Source organism: Dendrobium catenatum, unplaced genomic scaffold (genome assembly GCF_001605985.2).
Source record: "Dendrobium catenatum unplaced genomic scaffold, ASM160598v2 fragScaff_scaffold_633, whole genome shotgun sequence".
Classification (NCBI taxonomy): domain Eukaryota; kingdom Viridiplantae; phylum Streptophyta; class Magnoliopsida; order Asparagales; family Orchidaceae; genus Dendrobium; species Dendrobium catenatum.
This window is the reverse complement of record NW_021319095.1, coordinates 751,685-772,259: the sequence shown is the minus strand read 5'-3', so window position 1 is coordinate 772,259 and position 20,575 is coordinate 751,685. Positions and strand designations below refer to the sequence as shown.

The following is a 20,575-nucleotide window of genomic DNA, read 5'->3' as shown; positions in this document are numbered from 1 at the left end:
AAAATCTTCTTTAGGAAAATTTGATTTAAAATAAGATGAAGAAAATTTTCTTGTATACTCTAATATTGGAAAATATTATAAAGTATTTAACAAAAGAACTTTGATAGTTGAGGAGACCACACATGTTGTATTTAATAAATATGGAATTTTAATAGAGCCAATTTTGGAAGAAGAAGATTTAGAAAATAACTCCCAAAAGATTGAGAAGATTAATTTGGAAAAAAAATTGGAGATAGAAAACAAATTTCCTAGAGATTTGAAATTTTCTAAAAATCACCCTAAGTAATTGATTTTAGGTGAACATAATGAGCAATGGCGGATGCAAACTAGGGGCCATGGGGGCACCGGCCCCCACTGGATTTGGGAAAACGAATGAATTAATAGCATTAATCATATATTAATTACATACTTTATTAAGTTTTCTTTTAACTTTTTCATCAATTTTTTTTTGCTTTTTCCTATTCGGAGTCGGAACGCTGCCGCTGCCGCTTCAACGTCGGAGTCGGAACGCTGCCGCTGCCGCTTCAGTGTTCGGGCTGGTCGCGTAACACACCTGCTTGGAGTCGGAACGTTGCCGCCGGCCGCTTCAACGTCGTGTAATATTTCGCATCCAAGCCCGAACGATGCAGCAGGCCGCCCATTCAACGGCGTCCAAACTTGAAAGCTGCCACCGGCCGCCCATTCAACGTCGTCCAAGCTTGAACGCCGCCGGTCACCCTCTTCAGGACGCTTTATAAGATCGCTAGATCTTGTAGCTTTCCTGCATATTATTTTGAGTTTGAAAATTTTTTTGGGGGCATGATTTGTTCAATATGATGAATCATATTGACTGCTCCGTTTAATAACTTACATCTGATTCAAATTTTTTTTTTAACTTCATCTGATTCAAAAAAAAAAAATTCATGATTTTTAAATCAGCCGTGTAGAAATTCCGTGGGGGATTTTTTTTTAATGAAATCACATAGAATACTTATTAAACTAAAAAAAATAGGGTTTCAAGACCAATAGTTCGCACGTCCTAGCTTAATGAAATCAGTGTATTGCAAGAAAATATGATCGTTTTCATATGCCTATATTTGACATGACACATGTTATAAGAAATAATTTTTATTATAATAAAATGATAATATTTTTTTTCATTCAATTTAGCATGGATAGATATTTCAAAAGAAAAGTTGAAGGAGATCAGCACAAAATAATATGTGAAGAAAACAATACATAAATCAAACATAGTCGTGTAGAAATTAACTTTGCTGATATCCCCACCGATCCAAGATTGAGGAAAAAAATTCTGGATTATCATCCTAGATAATCAAATTGAAAATTTTATTATTGATATGAGATCAAATGATGCATTTATGAATTTAAAAGGACTTGGAGAACTTGCTCAAAAAATGGTGGTGACTAGAAAAAATGATATTTTTCCTTTGGTGTTCTTGCTTATGAAGCTTGCTCTGATATTGCCAATTGCAACAGCAATAGTTGAACGAGCATTTTCTGCAATGAAGATTATAAAGAATCGTTTAAGCAATCGTATGGGAGACTCTTGGATGAATGATTGTTTACTTACTTATATTGAAAATGATATTTTCAATAGTATTGATAATGACTTGATTGTACAACGATTTTAAAAAATGAAGACTCGACGGGAGAAATTATAGAAGACATATAATAAGAATATCAAGATTAGTATTCTCAATTGTAAGTTTTTTCCTTTATTATATATTTTCTATTTTAATTATGATTCTAATTATTAAAAAAAAATTTAAAACCGTCAATGCTGATCCCAAGCCCGGATGAAAAAGGTTGAGGGTTTTTTTTTTAACTTTAATATTTTGTGCCCCCACATGAACAAAATCCTGGCTCCGCCCCTGATAATGAGGGTGTTAGAACTAGGCGTAGACTTAGCAAAGAAGTCAATCATTCTGCCTTTATTTTAATGATAGAATCTACAAAAATAAATCAAGTACTTTCGGATGAATTTTGGATTTTGGTAATGCAAGAAGAATTAAATCAATTTGTAAGGAATAATGTTTGAGAATTTATTGCAAGGCCAAAGAATCAAAGTGTAGTTGGAACTAAGTGGATATTTAAAAATAAAATGAATGACTCAGGAGTTGTTGTTAGAAATAAGGCTAGATTGGTAGCTAAGGGATATAATTAAATTGAAGGGATTGATTTTGAGAAGACTTTTGCTCCTATAGCAAGACTTAAGCAACTAGAGTTTTGTTAGCTTTTGCCTATTTTAGAGGATTTAAATTGTATCAAATGGATGTTAAAAGTGCCTTTTTGAATGGGGTGATATAAGAGGATGTTTATATTGAACAACCTCCAGGTTTTAAAAATTCAAAATACCCAAATCATATTTTTAAATTAAAAAAAGGCATTATATGGATTAAAACATGCACCTAGGGCTTGACATGAGAGGTTAAGCACTTTCCTATTTGAGATATCTTTTGAAAAATGAAGTATGGATACCATTCTCTTTTTGAAGAAATTGTTACAATCCATGACCCCTAGTTTGAGCTTTTGATGATGACAAATAATGTCGTCTTCACTTCTATTCATTAAATATATTTTGATTTCTGCTATTGTCTGTGAGTACTAACATTTCAGGAAGATCACTAGTTATTCAGGACAACAGGAAGACTCAAGACTGGGTAGAGTAGGAGTGCGAGTTTGAAATAATGTAATTTTCTATTTATTTTATTTTTTCTTTTCTTGAGTCTGATCACGAATTGTATGTAAGTCTAAGCAACCATGCACACACATAGAGGGAGAGAATTTTAAAAAAAATGATAAGGATTTTTCTCTGTTAATCGTACTGTATGACTTTATATCGTACTGTACGATTAGATCTTGTAAAATGATTTTCTATGAACAGATCATACTGTACGAACCATATCGTACGGTACGATGTGTTACAAATCTAAAACCCTAGCCGCCAGATTAGTTTAAGTAAGTTATATTAGCCGTTCGTACTGTCCGAATACATTCGTATTGTATAAATTTATTTGAATACTTAACTTAACCAGTGATTAGTGGAATAAATCAAGGACTAATCTCTGATTGGTTATCATACTATACGAATTTGTTTGTACTATATGATGAACAGAGGCTGATTTTGATCATCCCGGAGATCGTCCTTGATGATCCCTTGATTTGGCCTTATCGTACTGTACGAAGTAGATCGTACCCTACGATGCACAGAGATGAGTTTTGATTATCCCGTCTGTCATCCTGTATGAACAAAAGGATATGATGATCATACTATACGAAGTTTTATCGTACTGTATGATTTTATTCAGAAGTTTTTTGAACTGTTCGTAAACCTTCATACTAGGATGAAGCCTATTTATACTAATTGTACTATATGATATGGAATCGTACTGTATAATTGTAACGACTACTTTGAAAATTTCAGGGATTTTGGAGCCTATTTTAAGTATAAAAAATAGTAATGTTTTTGAATGAGAAAGAAAGAGGGGAACGTGATTAGAGAGGAAATCCTTGGGAGAGAGCTCTTGAGAAGTTTTTGAGGTTTGAGAGAGGAAGGAGAGGGTGAGCTTGGTGAGAGAGAAGTAGTGTGAGGGAGATCACATGGTTGCTCTGTTCTTGCTGCATCTTACTCCTCCTATGGCCTGAGAAGAACCTGTGGGAGGCTCTCTGAGGAGGAGACTCTTCTATATCCGTGTTCTCGAAGGTACTTGCCTTCTCCAGGAAGGAGAAAAATGAGAAGGTAAGCTGCCGTCGCCATGAGGGTGAGAAAAGCCCTTGGCACTCCGCCATGCTGGGTTGGTGAAATTGAGTCTTGTAAGGGTTTCTCCACCTTGCTGAGGGGGCAAAAGGAGAACTATAGTTTTATAGTGAAATTCCTGGAGTGGAGGCTCCGGGGAGTGGACGTAGGTCATGGTTTGACCGAACCACTTTAAAATTTTGGTGTGCTTTTTCCTTATTGCTTTTTATTTTTGCTTGTACTTTATTTTCATTATATTTGCTTGTTGATAATTGTGAAAGAAAAATAATTTATTGTTGCAAATTATTTTCAAATAATTGCTTCCGCGTTAGATAAAATTTTCTTGTTAAAAATTAAAAAACACAAAAAATATTTAACTCTTGCTTAAGATTTTAATTATTGCAACAAATTTTTGCAATTCACCCCCCCCCCTCTTGGTAATCTAGTAATTTCAAAAATTGGGAGATGATATACTTATTGTTCAAATTTATGTTGATGATATCATTTTTGGATCTTCAAATAAAAAACTTTGTAATAACTTTTCTAAAATAATGAGTAGTGAATTTGAGATGAGCCTAATGGGAGATCTTAGTTACTTTCTATATTTTAGCATTAAACAAATTGAGGAAGGTACATTTCTTAGTCAATCAAAGTATATTAAGGACATCATCAAGAAGTATGAAATGGATAATACTAAACTAGTTAGTATACCTATGAGTTCCTCAGTTCAATAGGATAATGACCCAAAGGAAAAATCTATTGATCAAAATAAATTTAGAGGAATTATTAGATCTTTGATTTATTTGACAGCTAGTAGATCTGATATTATGTTTAATGTTTGTTTGTGTGCTAGATTTAATAAGATCCAAAAGAATCGCATTTGACAATAGTAAAAAGGATTTTAAGATATCTTTTGGAAACTCAAAACTTAGGGATTTGGTATCCTAAGTTTAGCTCTTCATTTGAAATTATTGGATATTCATATTCAGACTTTGAAGGTTATAGGGTTGATCGAAAGAGTACATCTAAAACTTGCCATTTTATAGGAAATTCTTTAGTTTTTTAGTCCAGTAAAAAATAGAATTTTGTAGCTCTATCTACTACTGAAGCTGAATATCTTGTCTTAGGAAGTTATGTGGCACAAGTTATTTTGTTGAAACAACAGTTGATTGATTTAGGATTTATAATAGGCACAATTTCAATTTATTGTGATAACACTAGTGCCATTTATATTTCAAAAAATTCTATTCAACATTCTAGAACCAAACATATAGACATAAGACATCATTTTATGAGGGATTATGTATCCAAAGGAGAAATTGAATTGAATCATATTTCTACTGAAAATTAACTTGCAGATATTTTTACAAAACTACTAGCCTTTGATACTTTTAGCACATTAAAAACAAGGCTAGGTGTGATTGATCTTAATGCTTAAACAAAATTCTCTACAAACTTGATATGTTTCTATGTGTTTTTACTATTTTTGATTGTTAATGTTTTGTTTTTGTGTGTGTGTTTTTAGATTTTTTGTTTTGTTTTATGTTTAGCATTTGAAGAATTACTACCATAAATCTACTAACTTTTAGTCTCAAACCTGATGAAAATGCTTCAAAATCATTCGCCTTTGATCCATGAAAGTTACTGCTTGAGTTAATCATAGGATTAACCATCAAAATCTTTTATTCTTCTATGGTATTCTTTCCTTTTCCTTCAACTGGAGCAGTATGAGTATCTGGCTTAAACCCTTCTTTAATAACTAGAAGTGGATTTTTTATGTCAATTCTCCTAATCCTTTCATCAGGTAATGAAATATTATTCTTGAAATCACAATTTCGGAAGGAGGAAACAATATTCTTTGTAGAATATTGAAGAATAGTGGAAGAAATAACAGTCAACGAATTCCATGGCCATCATCCACCATATCAGAGCTCCCACGAAAAAATAGGTCAAAGAAAATTTAAATTTATCTCTCTAGAAAACGTTTAGACTCTCTCTCACCAACTTGTTACATACATTATAGTGTTGAGAAAAGTAGTGCCACGACACTAGTTCAAATTGTAAGAAAAAATGTCTAAATCCATTATAAAAATCTATAAAACCCAAAAGTTATTTCATATCCCCTCATTTGGCTGAGAAAATAAAGATGAGGAGGGGAAGAAAAGAAGAGAAGAACAAGAGTAAAGAAGGGTATGCAGATCTTTAGGCTGATTTCATTTATTTGATCAGTTAAGAAAATTATTTTTTTCTCAAGGTAGGTTATCATTACCCTACCTCTATTTTTGATGGTTTTGGATTCTATGTGATTTTTTAATTTTAATTTGCAAAAAAATATGATATCTTGATTTCTAATAACTTTGACCTTATAACTTTTACTATGTTGTAGATTTGCTCATTCTGCACCTATTGACATAATCATATTAATTTTTTTACTAGGCATTTTATAAACTAAGGCATATTTCCCAAATTCAATTAAGATAAGTATATTAAGAAAATGATGATGATATTCTTCTTATTGATAATATTAGATAAGGAGTTGTAGGTAAATTTGAATTATAGAGTTCGACCTTAGAGTCTAAGGGATTTTGTTTGAGTAGGTCTAGAATTGAATATATGGAGTATAATTTTAGTAATAATAGATCTAGTGTGAGGATTATGACTTTGGTCTATTAAGTCATTAATAAGGATTATGACTTTGGGCTATCAAGTCATTAATAAGAGTACATATTTTTGATATTTTGGATTTATTATTTAGAGTGATGATGAAATAGATGAGGATATTTTTAGAAGAATTCAAATTGGATGGTTGTAGTGGAGGAATACATCAGGCTTGTGTGTGATAGAAAATCCTCTCTCAAACTTAAGGAAAAATTCTATAAGATGGTAGTGAGACCTACAATGCTTTATGGTGCATAATGTTGGCCATTAAAGGAGAAGCACAGTATTAAGTTAAGTTCTACAGAGATGAGGATGCTTAGGTGGATGAATGGCTTTACTCTTAGAGATAGGTTATGAAATGAGCATATACGTGAAAAAGTTGGAGTAGTTCTAGTGGAATATAAGATTAGAGTGAGTCACCTTAGATGGCTTGATCACATAATATGGCGGACTTCTCATGAACCGGTTAGGAAAGCATATTTATTATATTTGACTTATGGTAATAAAGGTAGAGGTAGACCTAAAAAGGCTTGGTTAGAAAATATTAGAAATGACCTTTATTTATTAGATTTAGATGAGAATTTGACTCTTAACATGACACAATGGAGAAAAAAGATTCATGGAGCCGACCCCACATAGTGGGATAAAGGCTTGTTGCTGTTGTTGCATTAAGAAAATAATGACTAATTATTGTATTCATTTTAGATAGAATGAATGATATGCATATCTAACAAGATTTAGTTGGCATGACTTGTGTAGTCGATTCGTTTTATTACAACATGCACACCTACTATATTTCATATATTAAGTTTATAAATATGTGAAAACAAGCATATTGCATTATCATATGAATCTCTTTTATTATGACTTACATGCTATTCACATGCATGAAGAATTGATATAATGAAATGAATCTTGAATAAAATATTAAATATTACCAGGATGTATATATGCACATGTTATGAAATATGTGTGAGAAAGGAAAGTTGGCTACTATATGATTCAAGTTGGTACATACAGATATCTTAAGTAAAAGGGTGTGTTGACATGCTTTCTTTTAAATATGAGATAAGTGGTGTAAACCTAATAAATGATATGATGGGAGGCATAAGAAGACCTGATATAAGTATGATTGGAGTGATAGCTCCTATGATGGGAGGCATAAGAGGTCCTGATATAAGTATGATTGGAGTGACAGCTCCTGTATATGATGTCATTTGACTGTTACACATGATATAACATGATATGGTATTATACGAAATGATATGATGTGATATGATATAATATGATATGAAATGATATTCTATGATATGATATCATACTTGATTCACTAATTTGTATAATCTTAATTTTAGCATATAATTTTCTTTATTTGACATTTGTCAAAATCATATAGTAATTTATTTGTTTTATTCCAATAAATTATATTATTTATTACTATCATTATGTTAAATAAGTTCTATATATATAATGGATGTAAAAATTTATATCATTATTAACCTTTTTTAAAAGTTGATACACAACATCTAATTTGAAGTTCTCATAATAATAACATATTTTAATTTTCATGCCTAATATATCATTACTTTAGTATCCCTTTGAAAGACAATGACTAGCGTGAATGTACATCATAAAACAACATATGTACTTATTTGAGGGTAGTCTCAAGAAAAAATATTTTGGGCTTTATTTGAATACCCTAATATTAAAAAATATGTGACTAAACATTTTCTTAATGAATATTTTGGCTTAAATCTAATTATAATAAATTTCACACTCATTAAAATTCATTTTAAATTAATTATGATGAAATATTAATTGATGAATTTTATAATGCATTTATTTTAAAATATATATTTTTTGCAAAATAAACTTTATTTTTATCAAATTTAAATGAAAATAAAAAAGTTTGTCCTTTTTTGGGAAAATTAAGCCTATTAAGGGTATTGCCTAAATTCATTAACTATAAGAAGATAATTCATGTAATATGAACTATTAAAATGCTGAGCTGTTAAAAATAGCCAAGCTAAAAAAAGCAAATCAACATCAAGAGAATAAGTTAGAATAGCGAAAAAGACAGTAGCCAATGAATAGCCTCAAAATGCACAAAAACAAGAACATCTCGAAATCGAATTCTAGTGACAAGAATCCACATTGATCAGGTGGTTGAGAAATTCTGACTATTAATCATAAAATTTAAATATATAATATGTATATAAAATTGACTTGATTTGCTAGAAAAAAATGACAATAATTAACAAAATTGTTCCGACCGGACACATTTACCTTCTAAAAAGAAAAGAAAAAAAAAAAACTTCTCAACTCATTTCGGGTACGATTCTTTTCTCCTCCTTCAGAGCGCCGGGCATTGACCAGTTTTTAAGTCCCTCGCGTGGGCTTTCCACATCTTTAAGTACCGTGACTCCAGCTTTACTCTCGTGGAAACAACCAAGAAGTTTCTGTCTCTCATCTCCTTCTTCTCGATAATTTAATAAAATATAATCAGAACAAAGGCAGCGGAGCCCCCTCAATCCTCCGTTTTCAAATCGATGGATACCTTCGTCTTTTAGGTTTTGAAGGTTAGTAAGCTCTGCCTGTGATGATCCGATCTCCGAGTTCTGTTTTGTCTCTTGATTCTATGCAGCGGATGTTTCAATCCGTGCTGAATATGCAGTGTTTTTTGTGTTGTTGTAAGTTTCCAAGCTTTTTTTGTTATTTATCCTATTTGCTATAATTAGTAACCCAACATTTGGTATGTTTCTGTTTCATAAGTATTACGAGAACAAGTGGAGGAGACCATGGAATATGATCCTCTTTTGTAGTTCTTCTTTTATTCAACTGATATTTTCCGTAAAATATTGGTTTAACTAATCAAAATATGTAGTCTGCTGTAGATGTGATGTTGAGCTATAGAGGAAGCCTACAATAGTAGCAAGTCATGTAATTGATTGGCACTTCATTGGAATTGAAGTAGACAAACTCCTAATCTAGTAATCTCCTATTGTTTATGCTTTTTCTTATTCTCAGATCCTTTTATGCTGTGAAAACCAGTTTGGCCAGTTTCTTTCTAAGCAATCCGTTAACTTCATGCTACCTAAGCTATGTTTTTGATATGATCAGTAGTTTAAGCTGTTTGGGATTGTATAGAATATAACACCTTCTGACCTTTAGGCTATTACATTGATTCTGATGTTTGCGATATTCTGATGTTTGCGATATTCTGATGTTTGCGATTAAGATAAGTTTATGAACATCTCTATTTTCGACCTTAGAGGGTTCAAATAAAGAATGTTTATGAAGCAAAAGCGACATCGATGCAACAATTAATAATATGGAAACATCCTCTCAAAATTCTAAGGTAAGACTGCATAAATCAACCTCTTGTTAGGTCCCACATTGGTAGGAGTCTTATGCACTGGCCGTACAGTCTTTTTTTCCCATTTGTACCAGTTGATACTACATAAATGCGTGGTTTTGTGGTGGTTCTTGGTTGATTTGATGTTGGTTGTGGATTTCCATGAAGCAAATGGTTAAATTTCTGAATGTAAATGCCTACGTTTTATTCTTTTATGAGAAACTTAAGGTGCTGTTTTGTTGGAGGAAAACTGGGTAAAATAAAAAGCAATGTGGCTAAATTGAAATGCTGGATGTTTTATTTTGATAGAAATGAGTTTAAAGTATTGGGAGATAGAAATGTGGCGACTTGCTTATGCAAATGTGCAAACCAATAAAATTCTGTGTGATAGCATTTTGACTATTTTGCTTGAGGTAAAATTGCTGCACTTACATTAGACCAAACATTGCTGCATTTAGAATCCTCAGGTTTATTTTTTTGCCATGCTTTGTAAATCTTGTGAAATCAGTATATATATAGGAGTTTGAAAGGATAATAAATGTGGATATTACTAAAATCTTTTTTTCAATAGATCAGACCAAATACCTTCTTAGATTTACAAAAGTTCTTGCAACTGTATTAGGCCATATTTTTCAAAGTAGGATACGTGATAATATTCAATTAGGCCGGCCCTTGTAAGGAGAAAACAATGAGAACACAAAATCCAGTGCTTTACATGGGTAAGAAAGGCGTAGTTAGCTCTAATAATTAATTTTGATTAGTATGCTATTTGTGAATGATTCTTATTGATTTGGTGGTGAACCTAAATGTTTCAGCCTAAATATTATTAGCTCTAATAAATAGGCTTCACAAATTTTTAAAAAAATCAAAAGAAAGATTTATGTTGAACTAAAGATGTTGCATGGTTGACAAGAAAAATGAGTTGGACTTTAGTATTTAATTTGTTAAGTTTGATAATTTTTAAAAGAATCCCTGTTGTGTCAACAAAGAAGCCTAATAACATCTCAAAATGTTGAAAATACCTTTGTTGTGCCTTACTAGATGTATTGGGTTCAGTCAGACTTGACTGACTTGCCCATAATTTGATATTATCTCTTTGATTCTACTAGAACAGTCTTTACCCAAATTTTGTTGAGGCAAATTAAAAGGGAGATAATTATTTTATGCTCAAGTTTCTTGGAACCTCCATTAAAACACCCATCTTTGGTGATAGATGAGAATGATTTAATCCACTGAGCCAGTGCGACAAGATTGCAATTGCATGTACGTAGTAATGGTGGTAATTGTAAAGTTCACCTCCATCATTGGACAAACATTGTTGTCCCTCTTGACAACCTTGTCGACCCATACGTAGTTGCTATCGCTCGGAGTTCCAAGCAAAAATTGTAGTGATTGCTATACTGAGATGTTGGTATCCTTGTGCTTATATGCACATCCAATCTCATCCTTAAGATCTAATGGTTTCTCAATGACAGACTAGCCCTAAATCATGGAATGATGCCACATCTCCTCATTTTAATATAAGAATGAGATCGTGATTCTTTAACCCTTTAGACCTTTTGAAACTCAAGGAGTGTGACCATAACCTTGGCTCATTGTTGTGCTTTGTAATTCCATAATAGAGAGGTATGCCTCATGACATATCATTTAACATTAAAGAACTAGTGATGATTGCCAACCCCTAAGGTATTGGCTTTGTTTACTTCATCCACTATTAAGGGGGCTTTACTATTGAATGAAGGAAACTACCTCCTTCTTGGTTGCTATAATTCCTTGCGAGTTAATCAACTTGGCTTGAAAGATGGGTTCAAGTCTTGTTTGGGTTTTCTGTAGAATAATCTTAGCTATTTAATCACTCGAGATGTATACCCTTCATCTGTTTTAAGAATTTTGAAGATGATGTGTCTATGCATAAATAACTTGGAGTGAATATTACATAAATCATTGGAAATGCTCATACTCTTTATGACTTGAAAGATGTTTCATCCATCTTTTAGTCATGAAGGTCTGTCAATGATCCTATAATAATTAAGTGACATATTGAATAATGTGCTACCAACGTGACTTTGAAAGGCAACGGGACTTGATTGGCATCACTATATTGGTATCTCCACATCCACCTTTTTGAATGAGTAAAGTTCCCTCCACTAATACCTTAAGTTGGACCTTAAGGTGATTTTTTATTTATTTTAGACATTCTTGACTTAAAAGATTTTTTTTTTTTCAAGATTTGGGCTAAAAACTTAAGAAGTTAATGGATTCTTTAGGAGTTTCCATACTTAAAAAAAAAAAAAATGATCTTCTAATTCGTTTCTTTATGATTTGAATGGCAGAGGCTTTTCCGGGAGGCAAAATCTTTTATGACCAAATAAATCTATTGGTTGCTTGGTTGGGCACAATATGGTAGCTCAAGTTACATGCTTACTTCTAATGACTTACTTTACAAGGGATATACATAGTTTGCAACAATTGAAATCATTAATAACAATTTGTTGCATATTTAGATTTGGGTTGGCAATCTTGTGAGAACTCATTCAACTTTTAATTGACTCTAAATTAAAATTGATTTGCTTTGACCTTAGATGTCCCCTTCAAAATTAATTTGATTCAACTCAAAATCGATTCAATTCATGTAATATACATATTATGTTTGTATCTTCACTTCTATCTACACATTCATATATTTGCTATTAGCAAACAATATACAAATATATTCATATTTCATACATAAATGTTATATATAATCTTTAAAAAAGTACAAGTACGTATATATATATATATATATTAGTACTAAATAAAGAGGTTTTGTTTGACTCAACTTGAAAATTGAACCAAAATCAAATATTTTTTACTTGACCTGAAATCAGCTGAAATTGGAACTAAAACTTCCAATTTTAAGTTGTTCCCTGCTCGATGGAACTTAATTCGATACCATCCCTATTTTTGATTTTTTAGCATTTTGTGGTCAAAGGATTTAATTATTAGCTCTTACCAGAACCACATAAAACACTGTAGAGTTTCTAATTCATAATTTTCTTACATAATTTTTTTAATTTTTTAGCAAGTTATTGACTAAAATGTTTGTTCCTCTAGATTATTATTAGGGTTTTTTTTTTCAATGTATTTTTCACAGCATAAAATTTGCATTACTATTCGTCGATAAAGCTTTGATAAACATAGGATAACTCTCTGTTATAGCCATGAAGTTGATAAGTGGTCTTCTTTGTGGATCTGTCCACCCATCACAAACCAAAGTAACTCATTTTTCCTTCCAAACTCCTCTAGTAGGCTCGAGCAACTTCTCAATATTATCCATCTCTCTTTGTAACAACTTTGTTCTAATGATATTATATCCTGGTGGCACGTATGCTGCAAGATTGTTATTGCATGCATATGTAAAGGCATTCTTGTAATGTGGATTCCTTGCTAGGTTAAAAGGAAGTCCAACTGAGTAAAACATTCTAGCTATTTCTCCGTCCAGTTGTTCTCTCATTTGTAAATTAAATGTTTTCTCCAAAGCACTATCTACAACAGGTTTTTTTCTTTTTGGTTCAAATCCCTCCATTTGAAAAGGCCCTTTGTTTACAGTACTATCATCACATCTAATTAAAGAAGATGATGAAGGATATGAAGCATGAGTGCTTGGAAGTGGAATATGTTTTGGAAGCTCTTTTTTACTCCTTTGCTCAGATTCATTGATTTTCCTTTGTAATTCAACCATTTGTGATGAGCTTATCTTCGGGAAAACTTTGATTATATGACCACTAATCTTTAATAAATGAGTTTTCACTCTATAATATGATCATTTGTATGTTCAACAACAACAACAACATCAAGCCTTTATCCCACTACGTGGGGCCGGCTACATGAATCCTTTTTCTCCATTGTGTCCTATTAAAAGTCAAATTCTCGTTTAAATCTAATAAAGAAAGGTCATTCCTAATATTTTCTAACCAAATCTTTTTAGGTCTACCCCTACCTTTCTTAACACAAGTCAAATCTAATACCTCTACTCTCCTAACCGGGTCATCGGAAGGCCGCCTTTTTATGTGACCAAACCATCTAAGGCGACTCTCTCTAATCTTTTCTTCTACTGGAGCTACTCCAACCTTTTCACGTATATGCTCATTTCGTATCCTATCTCTAAGGGTAAAGCCACTCATCCACCTAAGCATCCTCATCTCTGCCACACTTAACTTAGTATTATGCTTCTCTTTTAATGGCCAACATTCAGCACCATAAAGCATTGCAGGCCTCACTACCATCTTATAGAATTTTCTCTTAAGTTTGAGGGGTACATTTCTATCACATAACATGCCCGATGCATTCCTACATTGCATTACAAAAATTACATTTGAATGCAATATTGCCTCCCCCTTCTGATGTTTTACCTATTTTTGTAACATAACCCCATAGAGGTTTGTTATCTTCAATATTGATTTCTGCTGTACCATCATTTGAACCAATTCTACTCCAATAGAGCTCATTAACCTACAAAGGATCTATACAAATTAAAACATGAATTTGAAACATGAAAAAATTTAAGTGAAAGTGTAGATATGTTGCGACTCTGCCGGGGGTCCAAGGGGGCGCTTCCCCCTAGAGGGGTTCGACCTGCCCGGTCTGGTCGCAGGGTCAAGGGGCAGCGCCCCTGCGAGGGTTTTAGGGGGCAGCTCCCTCAGAACAAATTTTTTTTATAAGAGTAATTTTGAAGTGCTGTTTATTTTTAAAGTTATTTTTTTGGAAAGATACCAAGCAGTACCGAGCATGTTTTAGCTTCTCGGTGCCGCTTGGTACCATTCGGTACCCCTCTATACCGAGCAATACCGAGCGGTACCGAGCAATACTGAGTTCCAATACTGAGCAGTACTGAGTTCCAGTACCGCTCGATACCGAGTAGTACCGAGCAATACCGAGTTACAGTACCGAGCGGTACTGAGTTCCAATACTGAGCGGTACTAAGTTCCAATACTGAGCGGTACCGAGATCTAATACCGAGCGGTACCGAGATCCAATACCGAGCGGTACTGAGTTCCAGTACCGCTCGGTATCGAGCAGTACCGAGCAATACTGAGTTCCAGTATCGTTCAGTATCGAGCGGTACCGAGATCCGAGTTTCGACACCGAGCCTATGATTAAGAAAACAAAGAACGAAGAAAACAAACCTTCACTGCTCACGTCGCCTTCACTGTTCGCATTGTCGAGCCGCTTCGTCGACGAAGGATGATCCTATCGACTTTAATGCTTGCGTCGTCAAGCCTCTTTGTCGACAAAGGATGATCCTGTTTGCTTCTATGCTCGCGTCATCGAGCCGCTCCTTCAACTATAACAAAGGATGATCCTGTTTGCTTCTATGCTCGCCTTCACTATTCGTTTTTTTAAAAGGACACGAGTATCAGATACGCGTCCAGTCAAATTTAAATAATATTTTAATTGGACATGGCAAAGCCGTATCCGACACGTATCCGTGCCGTATCAGAGGCGTATCCGTATCCGACACGTGTCCGATACAGCACGCCTCGTAAATAGGAGTATCCGTGCAACATAGCTATTCGGAAAGCATTGCTTTGAGACTTGTCTGATACAAGGTTATTTGTATGTTGGAGACATATGGCATGGATTCTGCAATTACAAAAATTGACTTAATCATAATGGAAAAATAATCCTTTGTTTTGTATGTTGTTTTCTTGCTTGATCTACTATTTATGATTGACGTTTAGTGGTCCTGAAACAAGAATAATTGACTTAAACACATTGCTTGGTTTGATTTTAGGTAAGAGATCTCACATGTGATTTAGATTTTAGAGAATGCAAAGTGAGCTTCAGAATCAAGTTGATTTTAAGAAACATTTGTTCGAGTTTTCTTTGTGTTATCCATGTTCAAGAGAATTAGATATTGTTAATAGAGATTGACTTTTTCCATCGTCATAATTGGCTTGCCTAACCTCTTTGAGTTTGTTTGATATTGCTTATGTAAACATGAGGTTATTTGAGAAGATAGTTGAGGCATATATTTCTTTCTTTTTTTGCTTCGGAAGTACCGTCCTATCTGTGGTTAATGACTCCACTGCTTATGTTGTAGATTCATGGAATAGGAGTGATTGTCTAGTCCAAGTTATAATAAGAAAAATATAATAAAAAGGATATGAACAATGAAAAATCAATCATGCTAAATCTACCATGCAATCTAGCTGATTACAGGGGTTCATTATGAGCGATGAAAATTGATCATGTTAAATCCTCTACCTGCAATTTAGCTGAATAAAGCATGAGAATTGTATACGCTTGGCCTTCTAATTTATTCCTTTTCATAAAGTTTTTTACGATGCAGATGAGTTTTCTAGAATCATTTGGTGGCTATTGATTTCTATTCTTCTAGAATCATTTGGTGGCTATTTCAATTCTCCTGGAATTATTTTACGAACAATTTAAGTTAGGTATATGTTGTTCTCCAAGTTATTTCATCTTAATAACATGGTAATTGAAATAGGGATGCGTGATTCTTATTTAAGAGAGAACAGATTGCTTACACAATGGGCATGAATTTTTAGAAAGAAAATTTGTTATTTTCAATGTCTAAAATTCTTTCCATGCCTGCACTTTCGCTCCTTTTTCATTTTAAATCATTAATGATTTAATTGGTTTAGTCACATGTTTAAGACTGATTCTGGTTCTTTGGGAATTATGTTTGACTTGACTTATACTTTTCAGAACTCTGCCATTCTATCAGTTCAAAAGCTTGAATTCAAAGAAATGGGTTTCTTTATTTTGGTTACTTTTTGTTTCTAATACTTCTTCTTAATTGCTTTTCCTGATCAGCTCATTTTCCTGCTAATCATTGATGATCTGTCATGAGGAAGCTTTTTTTTTCTCCTTTCTGTCAATTTGTTTAACATTTTCTGTCTGCTACTGAATTTCTGTATTTGTTCACATAGGCTCGATGAAAGGGAAGCATTAAGAAGTTCTCCTTGGGCTTAGTATGGTGAAATTGTCATGATATTGATATGCCGACAGAACCTTTCTGAACTAATTTGAAGACTTGAAGGTTTTTTATCTACACCCAGATACCACATTTGAAATTATGAATCACCGGGACGAGAGATTTGTGAGGTCAGATTGCTGTTCTTCCTTCAAGTTAAACAGTGCATTAGTAAAATGCTTGCTCATGGCTGGATATCAGTTTTCTTAACAAGACAAAATTTGATCTTGTTGGTTTTTGAGCATTCCCAGATGCTATTCATAAGTGTGGTATTTTTTGGTATTGCGAGTCCTGCTCTTTTTGTTTGTAAAATGATAGGGCATGCTTTGTTGGATGATTGATGTCAAATGGACTTGAGTTTAAGATCATAGTTTCTAATCAATATGAAGTATAATGTTCTTAGTATCCACTAAAGATTGTATAGTTAAGGTTGCTAGACGTTGCCACATGAGCAAGGGAATACTTATTTCTAAATATTACCTTGCTATTAGGGCTTTATGTGATAGAAAATCAGTCAGTCGAGCAAATAACAATCAGATTATTTTCTAAGAATATTCATATTGTTATCATGTTTCATGGTGAGTCAAGACAATCCAGGAATGGGTGCTGATTAGGGTACTTTCAAATTTTCTTGTAAAATAATGTTAAAGATTATTCATTTCTTAAGAGTGTCAGGAACATGTCAGAGTTGTTTTAGCCTATTCGTAATTGTCCAAGAAATACTGTGACAGAGAAGTATTCTGGTGTTGAAGAGCTGAGAGAAAATTTTAAATTTAAAAATAAAACAAATTTATCTTTAAGCTAATCATAAAAATAGAAAATTTTAATCACACATGGGATGTGGGAACAAGAAACTATTATCACACCTGGGAATTGAGAATAGCAGCTAGCCGTTGAAGGCTTGTGGTTTCAGGGGGTGATGAATAACATTTAGCAAATCAATGAAACTTGTATCCCTCCCCAATCCCCATCTTGAGAGGTGGTTTTTTTCCTTTTTTTGGAATGAAGTTTTGGACTACCACTCTATCCCTTTTCAGCCATTGGAAAGGCTGCTTCTTACTTCTTAAAGGGAGCTATGTTCAAAGGCTTAGCCTTGTGGAGCTTACCATACAAGGCATTTTCTTAGAAACAATGTCTTATAGCTTGGAGATTTTGCTCAAAAGCATCTGGAAGGTTTTTTTTTTAAAGCATCTAAAAGGTTTTTTTTTTTAAAGCATCTGGAAGGTTGAAATGCCTTTAGATATGACAATTGGACTCAGTATTTTCAGCAAAATGTTCACTCGTACTTAGGTTCTCCATTTGATAATGCATTGAGACAGAGACTTTGAGTCTATATATTTTTCTATCACCAGGTTACCAATCATTAAAGGCCATTGGCTTCCAAAGAGTGACAAACAAGATTTAACAAAGTAATGAAACCTAAATCTTTAATCATCAACTTAAAACATAAAAAAATAGAGTTGTAATATCCTTGGTATACAAGTTCATAGTAATCTAACTACACATAAGCATGTAAAGAAAAATTTGATGTTCTCAAAGTTTACATCATGAGTGAGGAGCAGAGTTAGTGATTGGATTTATCTTTATTCTAAAGTGAGCTCCCTTCAAAAACCAAAAAGATAAAAAAAATAAATAAATCAACATAAAAAAGCAATTACTAACAATTATCACATGATTTAAACAACTAACCCTTAAATCAAATTTATTCCTTGGAAACGAGGCAACACCCTCATCTTATAGCTTGGCTAGCCATTTCTGGAACAACATATTGGGAATGTATTTGAACTCTCCTCATTTTCTTTGGGTGTGGCCCTTCATGTAGTCTTTGGAGGCCTTGAACTCTTCTTCTTATTGCTTTTTGTATGCCCGTGCACATAAATTGACCATGTATTAAATATTTCATTGTTCTCGAGCTTGGAGGCTCCTATTACATTCACATTCCATAGATCACAAACATGTAATATCCATTGTTCCTTTCACTATTCAATTTCAAATTTGTAGTATTGAAGTTAAAATGATGTAACTACTAGTAGGTTTGTCATCCATCATGATATTTGTGTACAATTCTTGTTTGACTCATTTCATGTGCTTATTTACTTGATGACTTGAACATATAAATGGTCCTGTTTGATTGTTTTTTTCGCTCGATACTAGATCTGTCAGTATTAGTTATCCTTTAAAATATTCATATATCATATATGCATGGGTGTATGCATGCATGTATTTATTCTATATTTTGTATAAAAAATTCAATTAGGCTTTGATGTTAGTGAACAACTTAACCTCAGCTTGATAATAAAATAAGTAAAACATGAGAAATGCATCTCTGTTTGTTTACTTTAACAAGTTGAGCCCTACAAAGCTTAAGCTCGTTCAACCCTGCTTTGTTAGTGCCCTAGTTATGAACTAAAACCAAACTGTATTGATATAAACTCTGGAGGTTTTTTGATATCATGAAACTGATTTAAAGTGATTTATAGTGATTTCCAAGTAATAGAAAGAAGAGTTTTCTTGACCTAGTTTTCGTCCAAGACTGAGAAAAAAAAAACAAATAAAATGATTTACTTGAAGGGATTTTGGAACAATCAAAATTCACAAGAAAATCATTTAGAAGAAAGCTTTGGGAATTTAAAAACTTTAAACTGACTTTTTTCCAGTGTCAAAATCTTGTAGAATATTTCCTTTTCAAAACCATCTAAACTCAATAGAGAATAAAGCACATAGTTTTATGCACCTTAGGTTTAAACTAGCTACTTTGCCCTTTATAGCAGTCCATGGGAAACACTTCGAATGAGAATATTTTCTAATTTTTTGTTATTAAATCCTGCTTTCAGTTGAAAAAATAAATTAATTTTCTGTCAGAAACATGGTTTTAACTGTGTGCCTGTATGGCGTGTGGCTATGAATGTCTTGTTGTACACCTTTGTCAAAATGCTATGCTACTTCTGTATTCTCATATTGAATATGTGGTCAATCAATTTTTGTTGGTAAAGAATTTAGTATATTTCTCCTTCATGGAAACAATAAGTCCTAGCTTATCTCAAATGTGCCCATCCCCATTATTATACACTCATCTGCGGACTCCATAATAATAAAGAAGCTTCCAAATGACTCTCTTCTGTCTTGATGCTCGAGTTTGAATGCTTCTATTCAGCCATGCAACCCATGTAACTGCACATCTCTTAGCAAAGAAATGTCAATTGAAATAAGACAATTATAGAGCATGCTAGCTGTGGTTGTGCGCAATAGTGTAAATGATATGCTTTGGAAGTGAAAACAGCGAAAGAAAGAAGAGAAACTTCAAGAATACTTCAAATGATGTCTGATTTTGAATTATAATTTCAATGCAAAAACAAGATATAGGTGATCTACGTTTAGAGAGATAGATTGGCTCTTCCAAACAACCTAGACGTCGTTAGGAAGCCCTTACAATGAGAACTACAACAAAACTCCAATCAAAACATAACCCTAATATTAAATAACTAGCTATGAATAATTTCTTCCTATTTCTCCCTAAAACAATCTTATTGCCTTAATTAATTCCCTTCCATATTTTGAATTCAAATTGGAATTAAATAACGATTAATTCCTTCTTTATTCCTTCTCTGTACATATGGAATCATAGCTTTGCTGGGCCCCACAAGGGGGGCCGAACCTTCCTTTGTTCTTCCAAGTTCTGCCCAGTTCGCTCCCTCCTATTGGATCGACTGGCTAGGTTGGCCCAGCCAACCCCCTCCTGCTGCTGCTCCTGCTGCCCTATCAATACTCCCCTCTCAAAATACACTTTGTACTCAAGGTAAAAGGATAAGAATTCTCCTGATTCATAGGGCTCCCATGTAGCTTCATA

The 20,575-nt window shown here is 33.2% G+C and overlaps 1 protein-coding gene across 2 annotated transcripts in view; it reads left to right on the top strand.

Moving 5' to 3' along the window:
- The first annotated feature begins 8,701 nt into the window (after positions 1-8,701).
- Positions 8,702-20,575, top strand: part of LOC110110737 (cyclic nucleotide-gated ion channel 1) — a 39,637-nt gene continuing 27,763 nt past the window's right edge. The window contains exons 1-2 of one of the 2 annotated variants that reach the window (XM_020842343.2): positions 8,702-8,973; positions 16,685-16,859. In XM_020842343.2, coding sequence (XP_020698002.1) covers positions 16,831-16,859 — 29 coding nt within the window. In that variant the 5' untranslated portion in view covers positions 8,702-8,973; positions 16,685-16,830. Of the gene's footprint in view, positions 9,085-16,684; positions 16,860-20,575 lie in introns of both variants that reach the window. The other variant, XM_020842354.2, reaches the window with a different exon arrangement.